Raw genomic sequence first — 12,477 nt, forward strand, 5'->3', positions numbered from 1 at the left:
GGCGCCAGCATCACAGAGAACAATTGATAAAATGAAAATGTTGTGTAATATGTAATGTTCTTTATTTAAATTTTATTATCAGATAAGTTGTTAGCTAACGTCTCGATCAAGTAGCTGCCTATGTCACATCAGGTCGCCATGTTGGTTTGAATGTCTCCTAACTTTAAAAAAAACCGTCAAACAATTGATATCGGCAGGCGACACTACTATTACTCTTCCATGACATATCAAAAACAGTAAGTGTTTGCCGAACTTATATGTTGTTATTAAAATGAACTCTGACTTTAGATTTAAAGTTAAATATTTTTCGGTATTAACTGCCGCTAGCATGATGTGCTTTAATTAGCGTATGGGCGACCGTTAGTGTCTGCTGCTGGTTAAGGCAAACTTTCTTTGTCTTTGTCTGTTTGCATTTATGTCTTCTCTTAAGTAGATTTTAATTGTATAGATTATTCCGGGCAAATACCGAAAGTAGTCCGTCCGTGAATTTTACGGATGCTTCTCTGGTCCTTAGGCTGAAAATCAACTTTCCCATTGCACAAATTTCCTTAATTTTATCCAACTACTAATCGAGGGTTGGGGGTTCAGTTTCATACTAGTTCCATGCGATAGTTTGTTTTTACAAGCCACTGGAAGTGTTTTATTAGGGTACCAGTCTTTTATTCTCTTTCAAGATACAGAAATACAGTCATAACATTATAAGAAATCTCGTAACCCAGGCTCTTACCCACAGTTCAACTAACATTTTCCCAAAAAGTTTTAAGTTTTGAGCATAACCAAAAGAAATGGGAGTGATTGGCGCTAGTGGATGAATGCTGTGCTCTACACGCTGAATGCCAATCTTCCTGTGATATTTCTATATTCAGTTCTTTCTCCCATTTTGTTTTAATGTGATCCGTAATATTAATATCAGATATCGGTATTGGCCAAAAATTTCATATTGGTCCATCCCTAGAATTACCCTCCTCAGACAGTGTTGCGTTAATTTTTTGTGTTATAATCCCTTATCTGCAAGTATCTGAAGAAATCTTTGTTTTCAAGTCCAAACTGCTTTTGTAGTTAACTAAAACACTTGACGAGTTCCTTGTAAGTTAATGTACATATTGCTGTCATGCCTTTGTCCCACCATCTTTTGAATCATGTGTCGTTGAATCCTGAATTCAGTTTAGGGTCTAAGGCAGACCAGGTTAATAATCTGGTGTCTCCCTCCATGCTGTACTCTTTTACCATCTTGGTTCAGATATAAAATGTTTGTTTAATAATTTCATTATTCCTTTGTTGGGTCATTTTGTTCCCTGCATCATGTTGCCTTGACAATGGCCAACTACAGCTTCTTCTCTGCTCTGCTGACCTTCTTCATCACCTCCTCCAAGCTGACTCGCTGGGGAGGAGCACAGAAAAAGAAAATAGATGTCGACTACAAGGAAGGTAAGACGACGGCTTGAACTGATGCATACATTTTGTGTTATGTCTGGTTTTCTAGAACAAAATGTATCTGTGTTAGGGGGTCAGAGAAACTGGATTCAGGTCTTCTGTAACGGAGGAGTTCCTACAGAATTGGCACTGCTGTTTATGATAGAGGTAAACACACACATACACACACAGACACACATACGCAGCCTTAAAACACAGCACAATAACTCGTTACATGCAAGTAACTGTGACGCGTGACCCTTAGGTTGGTCCAGGCGAGATCCCCATTGACTTTGGAAAACAGTACTCTGGCTCCTGGATGTGTCTCTCTCTACTGGGCGCGCTTGCGTGCAGCGCTGGTGATACGTGGGCATCATACAATTTACAACTAAGGAATGCAAGAAAGTCCTATTTCTCTGACATTATTAGCAAAAACTCTCATAATGCTCGGGTCTTATTCGCTATTGTTATATTGTATATATTGTTATACACATAAATATATATATATATATATATATATGTGTGTGTTAAAATCTGTTCCTGAAAGTAAATTCCTCTCATCCTTTGAGGCTTAATTGAGAATGAGCCCAATATCTTTGTAGAAATCTAAATATTTAAAGCACAGGTCAAGACACATTCAAAGATTGATTTTCACCCCACTTCATTTATTAAGCAAAGTGTCAGAATGGTCTGCAGTTCAGTTTAAAAAAAACCCCACAAAGATAGGGAATGTAATGAATAGTATGTCTCTGATTTAACTGAAAACCAGACAAATAAAAAGGAATGTGACTCGCTAACATTTGAGCAACTCAGTTATACCATGTAGTGCATCTGTGCCAGATGGCTGTACGCTAATAGAGGTGTCAGAATAGTTGACACAGTAGAGATGAAAATAACAATGTAGTAAAGCAAACTGAGGGTAGTACAGATTTGCTGTTCAGAATGTGGAAACCATTTTACAGCAATTAAAAAAACACCCCCAAGACAACCTGTGGTAAATCAAGTATTTATTCTATAGCCCTCTCAAATTAGATCTCTATTTAGGGTTGCTAATCAATAAAAACTAGACTGGCCTCAAAGTATGCGTTAATAAAGTCCTGCAGTTTGCCTGTAGGAGAGAAATACATTTCACATTAGGTAATGAAGTTCTGAAGTCATTGCTGGAACTGGACTGTAACAAGTGTAAAATTAAACAACCTGCTCTTTCCATCATGCCACGTCAAACTTTACTGTAACCCATCCAATACTGCTTGCTATTAAATTCATCAGACAATTTTTTTTAAGTAACATTCACAAGCATATAGTTATTTAATCTCTAATGTAAATACCTGCGCGTAATATATAAAAAAATAAACATGGAAAATAAATCAGTTTTGCTTCCTCAGGGAAACACTCCCCTACTACTGGTAAATCAGAATATTAATAAAATCCACTGTACATATCAGACTCTAAAAGATATATTTATATACTGTCACCTGTTAATGATTTACATCCAAAAATAAAATAAAATCTTCAGTCAGTAATTTTTTTCTTTTTAAAGCGATCAGTAAAAACATTGATGGCTGGTGTGTCCTGCAACATTACGATGCAGTGTGACAGTCAGGAGATCAGTACTTCACACAAAGATTCCTAACAAAGCTAGGACTACTGCTCATCTTTACCACAGTGACGGTGACTACACCTCAGTTTTTATTTTTTACAGTGTCTAGTCATTTTTTTTGTCTTGTCGATCACAGCAGCATGGACTCTTGCATGGCGAATGCTTCCTGTGCGTGCCTATAGTGTGGTCCTCCAAACAGCTTTTGTCGTATGACGGGCTGCTGCTCCTGAAATTGTGTCCTGTAGTGAGACAGAGTGTCTGGGTTGGAGGGAAAAGTAAACTCTGGAACAGGAGACATTTGGGCTCGCTGAAAACTTGGCGAGCGGGGCATCCCGCCTGGCGATTGAGGCAGAGTTTCATTCTCTGGATCCCATTGGAGCCCATCTACAGCCTGCCAAGACCTGCCTTCTGGCAGGTAATGAGGGTGGGCCTCACCTCTCTGATGCCCCTCCAATCTGTAGTCCACCTGAGTGTAGATCTGTGCGGTTGATGTGAGTTGTTGCCGGTAGATGGGCGTAGACCTGCCGTGGGTTTCTAGCTCTGGAGGAGACTGGGTGTTTTGGAGGTTGCGGGTTGAGCCAAGTGGTGGCTGCCTCCTGTAAGTGGCTAAGGAATTATTCATAAGGGCCTTCTCAGGGGAGCGGCTGTTGGGGTGCCGTTGGGTGGTTGCGTATGCTAGCTCTCCATATGCCATGCTGGAGGGAGAAGCATATAGTCTGTCCTCCCCCATTTGGTCCAAACTCACACTGTAGGCTGGATGAAGGATAGGAACCTCAGTAGTTTTTCCTGGAGATTGCTGCTGGAAAGGTGCATGGTACCGAGTCTGATTACTTGAATAGCTGCCTGGGACCCCTCCTGGACTGTTGTGGGGGAAAGAAGGAAGAGGGTGTTTGGCTATTCTAGGCCCTGATGTGATGGAGATGACACTTCCAGCCAGGCTTGGTCCACGGCCTGGGCTTCTCTGATGCATTGCCGATACACCAAAGGGTGTCTCACTGCGAGGGGCCCGCATTCTGGACGGAGGTCTTTCAAGTTCCAGGATCTCAAAATCCTGCTCTGGCAGCCCCGGTACATTATCATACTGGGAGGCATTGGAGCCACGATCAGAGCCGGGTATAAGTCCCCTGGAGCGAGGACGACGATGGAACAGGGCATTGTCATCTGGACTAGAGGGGGCTGGAGACGTCCCACGGCTCAAATGGGTCTCTCTAGCTGCTGCCGCTTTGGCAGCTTCTAGCTTTGTCTCTGAGGGCTTGAACCAGCGGGGGGTGATATCTCTATGGGAGCTGGAAGCTGCATTGGAGTTGTGGTTGGCTATGGCGTGGCTCTGAAGCTTCCCTTTATCCACTGTGGTGACTTGTGATGTTGGCATGGTGGCTGACGGTGGAGTTACTCCTCTCTCAGGTGTGGTGGACGTGGACTGTTTTAGCCGCTCACTGGGAATCTCACTTGATCCCCTGGAATGGGCATCCCTTTTGTCCACCCTGTGGTGGCGAATTGGTCTGTCCAACGAGTCCTGGCGCGCCCAACTCGGAGACCGACTGTCCCGTTGCTGGTCTGGTCGGGGACTAGAGTCCCTTGGCAGCTCAACTGGCTCTGCGTGGCTTTGACCATTACCCACATGGTTCACCTCTGCTGCCAACTCAGGAGGAAGCTGCCCCAGAGGCTTCTTTGGAAACTCTTCCTCTTTACCTGTAAGATGAGAGGAGTATATACACATCAGAACACTATCAGAAAACAGAATGAGCACTGATAGTTGAATGCACTGTGTGGTGCTGATTCACACAGATGAGGAGTCACAACAGGGACATGAAATCATGCAACACTGCCATAGAGAGGTAAAAATAAAGGAGAATTACATTCATGACAACACTTGATCACAGACAGGGAAAAAAAAAAACAAAAAAAAAACCTTTGACATATTCTTGGCAATTAATTCCCACTATGTGAAGCTTAATTGGACAGTACCACTCAGCTGAGTGGTCTCTAAATATAAATTAGAGCTTTTTTTTCTATTTTATTAGCTGCAGCAATAGCTCCAGACTTGGAAAATCATACAGAAATAATTCTCGATTATTGAACCTTGTGATAAGTAAAGGCATTAAGACCACTGGGGAAAAAAAGAATCACTTTAACTGCTCGGCACCAAGATTACCTTTCTAAAACCAGCACAATAAAGAAGAAGGGACAATGATATATAAAATAACCACGTAACACAAAAAAGAAACTTGTACAGGCACAGTGAATGTGAAACAGGGTGGTATTGGGGACTGTAAGTGATCACCAAAACCAACCATTAGGCAGCATGTGGTGGAGCAGAAGTGTTGCAGGAGTCGAGCTGGATTTGTACAACTGTATGTCAGGGCCATAGGCTCCGTGTAGGTCCATGGAGGCTTCACATGCTCTCATTCCAGACCTGGCTACACAGCACGGTTACTAGGGTTGCGCCATCTTAGGTACGTCACAATTAGATTCCCATTCAGGGTGCTTCAATTAGATTATTAAATGGTTATCAGGATTTTCGGTGCATTTTTGTCCCCATTCGGAGATAATTTTTCTCACTCCGTGGCTACTTTGTACTTTTAAATCCATTTAATGTCCAATAATTCAAATAACCAAACAAACATATCTCCACTTCCTTTTATTTATGTCAAACCATAAATAGATCCAACGCATATCCAACATATTTTTCCATGGAATCTACAGGAAAAACATATTTTTAGTTAGGAGGAACAACAGGTGTTCTGTCGGTTTGGCATACCTGTCCAAATAGCATACCCCATGCACGAGCGTAGAACAGAAAACTGCAAATGACCCATCAATTCAACACCACTTTCTGCTCAGAAATTACATTGCCATACAGTCGACTGACACCATAAGTTAGTTTAGTGTATTATAATGCAAAATAATTGAACATGGCTGAAGTGCATCTCTTGCATGACTAAACTTGAAGGGAAATGCACTTAAAAACTCAGATAAAATTGATGAAACTCTACTTAATACTTTTTTTCTGTTAATCCTTTTAGCAAGTGAGGCTATAATGTTGTTTAAACACTTATTTTAGCATCGACTTATTAGCGTCCTGTGCCTTCTTCTAGACTAGGTGAGATTCAACATGTAGTGATTAACTTTTAAATACCTCTTGCTAAATGAAATATTGAATATAATTGTAGCCAGTCTATCAAAACAGCATAGAAAGCTATACACCCCTTAGATAAAGTAGTCTAAACCAACAGCCAAAGCTATGGTATGCTATTATTCTGACAATGTATGTCAAACTGTCAACATCGGCGGCTTCTCCTCGTCTAACCTGGGCTGGGAACCCATGAGGTGCTGCCAAATGTTAATAGTATTTTATTTTGGTTTGAAGCCAATTACATATGTTAGTCTTGTCCAGGCAGAGAAAACTTTGATTTAAAAGAAAAAAAATACTAAGGCTGTCAAATGATTACAATTTTTAATCAGATTAATCGCAGCTTACAAATTAATCATGATTAATCACCATTTACTACTATGTTTGAAATCTGCCAGTTTTTACTGTATTGTATCAACAGAAAGAGCAAGCCAGTGCTCACTTAAATTAAATGATCACTTTAGTTGTAATAATAAGTTCAATATTATATGTAAACACCACCTGGCCCCCCATTAAAACCTTTCTATACCCGCCCCTGCATAACTTAAGTATAGATCCTTTCTACCATCAGTCAGCTACTTTGTTAGAGAAGGGTCCTGCTCTGATTTGTACCTTAGAACCTGTTCTTCCATCACATTCATGGCCTCTAAATGATCAGACCTGTCTCCAACATCTTTATAGCACCAATGATTTAGAGAAGATACTGAAAAGTTATATGAAATAAAGGCAAACTAACAGATGAGGCTGATAAATTTAGCTTGATTTTGCTAGTGCATCCGAACTGCTGGTTTCCTCCTTCTCAGCTGAAAAATAAACAAACGCAACAAGAGAGAAAAGCCGATCAGCTGATCACAGACAGCCGGTGTCACAGAACAGCAGGAAAGGGACGGGGAGAGGAGGCAAAGAGAGGACCAGAACAGTGACGTTTGTTCAAAACTACATTAAAAGTTTTTTTTTTAAATATGCGGGAAAAGTGCAGGTGTTGAACCTCTCAATATCATCACTTTACTTAAAGGATTATGTCCGAATCTTATCAGTTTATGTGCATCTCGTATGCAGAATGAAAACAGTTACGTAACACGCTTTACTGCCTGTGTTGGTGGTGTTGCAAAAGAGGTGGACCCAAGTTGGAAGCTATGGCAGAGGAAGTTATTCTGTCCAAACAAATAGATTAAGTAATTATTTTTGTAATTATTTGCTTATGGAACTAATCATTAAGGTGGCATTGTGGAGGATGGCTCACAAGGCAAGCAATAAAAAAGTTATAGTGAAAGGAAAAAATAATGTTTCCTCACCTGCACGATAACCACCTGGCTTTGTAAATGTGACACAATTAGGTTAAATTATGTTAAAGTTTACCTGATAATTTTCTAATTGTGTATGACTTACGGTGGACTTATGGCACCATGGATGAGTTAAATGGCATTCACTAAACTTTACATTATATGGATGAGAAAAACTCAGTCTCAAACTTTTTCAAAGAATAATTTCGCTGTTCAAATAAGATTTGCTTGGTGTGAGCGCTTTGCCTTTTTTTTTTTAAAGTGTGTCAACCATATTTAATTACTGATTTAGCCTTGTTTCTTTACCTTCACTTTACACTATTATTTCTGTCTAAAACAGCAGCTATACTGCAAAAGTCAGCTTTGAGTCAAATTTAATATGTTTTCCCTGTCTCTTAAGCCTGGTACACACAATTTTTGGGCTGTTTTTTTCAGGATTTTGCCTCTTCCCAACCTCGGACGGCAAACGCCCGATCATTGTGAGATCTCCCTGTCCAATCATCATTTGGTCTGTGGTGTGTTAGGAGCCGATTTGTCCCGATAATCCACTTCAAAACGGGTCGTAGCCGACAATTGGGAACATTGAACATGTTTAATATTTCAGTGCAGATTTCTGAAGAACGCCGACGACTTGTGCATTGTGACTGCGTGGGTGGTGATGTGGCACAGAATGTAGCCAATCAGAGAGCGAGCTGGCTGGGGAACAAGAAAATAAATAAAGCCCGTGTGCACGCCGTCTCCAGTCTGTTATTTTTTCCAGTTCTGGCTTTTTCTGTTAACAATAGTCCCAAGAGCCAGCATCATTCCCTCGTCCTGTATATCCCCTTCCATGCTGTGTGTTGTGTTTTCTGATTGTTACTATGCTTCTTCTTCTATGTTTTTTGCCGGTTGTTGCTATGGTTCTTCTTCTACGTTTCAACGTTTGTCCGGCTCGGAGGACTAGATTGTAGATGACTTGCTGGACAGCATCGTCATGTGTGTGTTGTTCTGTGATTACATTTTCGGAGCACACCACACACAGTACGATAAAAACAGATTTTTTTATCTTCAACTCGACCAGATAAAAAATCTCACAAGATTAAAAAAATCGTTGCGTGTACCAGGCTTTAATTTCTCTTCTCAGGTTCAAAGAAATTGTTTATAACAATTTTATAATGTAGGTAGCTTACAGTAAAAGGCCCCTTAAGTCCATGTAGAGGTCTTCTTTTCTATCTGTTTTCTCTGAGAGTAATCAAGAGTTAATGTGTACTCTTTATCTTTTCACAGAACAGAGTGGATTTAGTTGAAATAAGACTTTCTTTTGTTACTTTGCTCAGCTTCAATATTGTTTTGTTGGCATCAAAATATAGAAATAAATGACACTTTAAGCTGTTCATGTGACACATTTTTAGTATTGCTAAATTAACGCTGGTAGTTGTTAAAATGGTAAAATGATTATTTGTCTGACAAAGGTGCCATAAAATGTATAACTGTGCCACCCGTATTATCAGCTTATGTCATCCTGTTTGCAGATACTGTTAGGCTGACGTGTGGGCATCATCCAAAAAAAAATAAAATAAAAAAAACTGCAGTCGTTTAGCTCTTGTGTCTGAAGCCAGCATAGATTTGCTGACACTGAGTTTTTCAAGATCACACATTATCTTACAGCCATTTTATATAACCAAGTGTATTGAAATGTGTAAAAAAAATCTCCAATAACTAAAATGTGTTTACGTCCAAATAATGATAAAAATCAGGTCACTGGATGTTTTAGTGATTTGACAGGAACATCAGCAACTCTTCTGATGTCCTGTTTGTTTCTAAGCTGAGTTTGGCTATGATCACACTGCAGGTCATTTTTGATTAATTGCTGAGGAATGATTTTTTTTTTCAAACAGGTTGATCACATTACAGTTGAATGCATCCACCAGCTAACTCCAGTATCCAGTCCACAGTCCATGGCCTTGAAGTTTGCCACATCCACAGAAGATGTGATATTACACAGCATACTGTTTATGAAGGTAAATGTGGATGCTAAGTCAGCATGTGTATCAGTTCTGTAGTTGTTGTGTAACTGAAGCAGATGAAATAATATATTGTTTTGCCCATTATTTACATTTGATCTTGCTGTGTCTCGCCTCCTCCATGCCACATAATTGTCATGACTGTCATTTTAATGACGTAGAAGTCAGATTAAATACAAGATGACTTTTCAGACTGAGATTGCTTTAAAAAAGCGACATCATTAAAGTGACAATTCTGCGTTTCATTATTTGATTAGCTGAACAAGGTTAGCTAGTGGATACACGGGCAATCAGAATAATGTAGCTGGTATTGACAGAATAATTTACACTGATCTGAAGTTTCAGCAGATCTTAAGTTTGCTTACCCATTTCAGCCTCTCTAGACAGAAAAATGGCCATTTAGAAAAAAAGATCTGTCCTTCAAACTGGCAAATGTGTTAGCAGATGTAAGTTAAAAAAGAAGTTAAACAAAAGATTTTCAGTGGTAGAGATGTGTCTTGTTATCTTGTCAGTAGGCAGGGAAATGAACAAAAACTGTCACCACTGTGTGGGCTCGGGAAGAAAGGATTGCTCTGCTCTTTTTTATTCTGTAACACTTTCAAGAAGTGCTTGCTGCTTTTGTGCAGGACTGAATAATAACAGTTCTTAACTTTTGCATAATGTACATATTTATGTTATAAAAGCAATCCCTATTAATATGAAATTGGTTGAATTTAAAATTAATTGAGATATATTAATGAAACACCAGGGAATCACAGAGTTTGGCTGTTAGTAGCATTAGCTATTTGATATTTGGGTTGGGCACTTATTTTTGGTGAAATGAAAGCCAATGGTAAAATGGCTGCATATAGTTTAAAATTGTGTGGCACTAAACACAAGGTAAACCCAAAAAACTCTGAACTTGATTTGTTGTTTAGTAGCTCATAAGGATCTGTAAAATATGAGCTGGTTTTTGCATCGTAACAAAACTTTGCTTCTCTTGTGAGTTTAGAGTAAGGAGATTTTTTAGATATGTTTTTCACAAAGTTTGCTAAGGAGAAAACTGGAGGTGTAGTGATACTCTACCAACATGGTGGACAAAGCCAGGCTCATTCTCTAGACTTGATATCCTTAACCACAGCTCTATGAAGTCAACAAAACTGCCACTTTTAATCACAAGGTACATATTTTACTTCATTTAGTTGTGTTTGAGACAAAAAACAGTTAGCATCATGCATCTATCCTGTATGGTAATCTTGCTTGTGCTACCTGCACTGGGATCCACTGGTTATAAATCCTACATTATTCTGGATGTACACGTCAGTATTGCTGTAAGATCTGAGCAGGACCTCCTTCATATGGATCAGCTGATAAATTGGTGTACACACTCTCCAGACTTGGTGCAGTGCTGGTATGTGAATGGTTGAGAACCCACCAAAATCTAGCAGTAATATTGGGTCATTTATTGTATTTTAAATCTGTTCAGGATCCATGTTGTCTCATCTTCTGATTCATATTTTTTGACACACTTAATAATAACAAAAACAAAAATAAAAAAAACAAAAACTTGTGCCTTGAAGAAATGAAGGTTAAATTTAGACTAAAACAAACCATTTTGTGATGATGTTAATAATCTATGAACAGTGCTGCGTTACACACAGTAATAACTAGAGCTGGGTTTAAAAAGTTGACTTGAATTTAATTAATCTAATACTGATTAAGAAAACTTGGTGATCAGTTTTGTTTATTTTTTTTTTTATACGTTCTCTTTTCGGGGACAAATTAACCTAATCTCATGTTAGCAAGATGTTAACATTTATACACAACTGGTTGCCTGTTTCCTTCCATCCAAAAACAACTTCTGCCGAGCTCATGTTAAATTCAGATGTTTTCATTCACCAGTGTGGATTACAGTCACCTGTAAACTAATAAGCAGCGTATTACCGCTCACATTAGCAGCTAACGCTAAGACAGCAGGTGTTGCCACATGTAACAACAGAAAGTGATGTCACCCCGCACGTACGTACTCCGAAATAAATCTGATATGGGCACCCCGCCCAGTCACAACAGAAGTCAGTTTAAGTCTCATTTCATGTGACTTGTATGACAGCATGTCATAGTTTGTGTACATGAGCACACACACAAGTTATCCCACTTCTGTCAGCAGACAGATTGCATGCATCAGACAACACGCCAACCTACTGAAAATCAGATGATTTTTTTCTTTTATTCTCCCAGTAAAGTGAAGATGAAAACATTCACGTCAGTGAGGAGCAGCTGGAGTATTTCTCCTGCTCCGGTGTTATGGGCTCGACACACGGGAGGTGATCAACGACAGCGACGGCAGCAGTGCCGTGCATCGCGCTCTAAGATCACTTTTCTCCAAGAAATTTGATTGGTTATGATATTGGTATTTTCAAACCAGTCCGTGACTTGACAAAATATGACAGATAGAGAGTCAGAAGATTTTGCACGAATTGATAGAAATCTTGCAGTTTACTGTAAAAATGAGAGACAACTCTGGGTTCATCCGAGTTTACAAAATAGGAAACAGCATCGTGAATATCATCATTTGATGGACCTCAAGGCTGATCAAGATAAATCCAGAACCTACGTTCGGACTAATTCGTTCTGGCGCCACGCGGCTGCCTTTTATTAAGCTCAAATGATCTATTCTTCCGTTTTCACAGTGTTTTCAGACTGCGCTGTCTAGCCTGCTCTCATTGTTCAGTCCATGAAGCCCCTCGCTGATTGGCTGTAGTGCCAGGCAACAGCGACAAAAATTGAACATTTTTCTATTTTCTTGTGTCGCATTGCAAGTCCCGTGTGCACGTCTACATGAACGAGCGCAACATTTCACACGCCTGTCACTTGGCTGGAGGAGGACAGCGATTTTCGCCTCAATACGCAGGTTCCATAGGAAATGAATGGAGAAGGAGCGACGTTGCCTCCCGTGTGTCGAGCCCATTACACAGTTACCATCATGTCAATCATGGGAACACACACAGCTGAACCTGCTGTCATATTTCTGAGTGGTATCACAGCTGAAAATGGATCCAATATTCT

General features: G+C 39.8%; 2 protein-coding genes across 6 annotated transcripts in view; one reads left to right on the forward strand and one right to left on the reverse strand.

Annotated features, from left to right (window-relative positions):
- The first annotated feature begins 1,316 nt into the window (after positions 1–1,316).
- Positions 1,317–3,009, forward strand: LOC121635102 (transmembrane protein 19-like). Its single transcript, XM_041978164.1, has 4 exons — positions 1,317–1,428; positions 1,505–1,581; positions 1,679–1,772; positions 2,954–3,009. The coding sequence occupies exons 1-4, from the start codon at positions 1,317–1,319 to the stop codon at positions 3,007–3,009; spliced, it is 339 nt and encodes a 112-aa protein (XP_041834098.1).
- Positions 2,058–12,477, reverse strand: part of usp6nl (USP6 N-terminal like) — a 104,335-nt gene continuing 93,915 nt past the window's right edge. For all 5 annotated transcript variants that reach the window (XM_041976976.1, XM_041976975.1, XM_041976972.1 and 2 more), the window contains one exon: positions 2,058–4,705. In XM_041976976.1, the coding sequence (XP_041832910.1) occupies positions 3,144–4,705 (1,562 nt within the window). In that variant the 3' untranslated portion in view covers positions 2,058–3,143. The remainder of the gene's footprint in view (positions 4,706–12,477) is intronic.

This window comes from Melanotaenia boesemani, chromosome 23 (genome assembly GCF_017639745.1).
Source record: "Melanotaenia boesemani isolate fMelBoe1 chromosome 23, fMelBoe1.pri, whole genome shotgun sequence".
Lineage (NCBI taxonomy): Eukaryota > Metazoa > Chordata > Actinopteri > Atheriniformes > Melanotaeniidae > Melanotaenia > Melanotaenia boesemani.

What these genes read in the sequence shown, in the direction of transcription:
- LOC121635102 (XM_041978164.1), top strand. Translation starts at nt 1,317, where the DNA reads ATGGCCAACTACAGCTTCTTCTCTGCTCTGCTGACCTTCTTCATCACC. An exon ending in AGATGTCGACTACAAGGAAG is followed by an intron (nt 1,429 to 1,504) that starts GTAAGACGACGG and finishes TATCTGTGTTAG; the next exon opens with GGGGTCAGAGAAACTGGATT. An exon ending in CGCGCTTGCGTGCAGCGCTG is followed by an intron (nt 1,773 to 2,953) that starts GTGATACGTGGG and finishes TTCTTTTTAAAG; the next exon opens with CGATCAGTAAAAACATTGAT.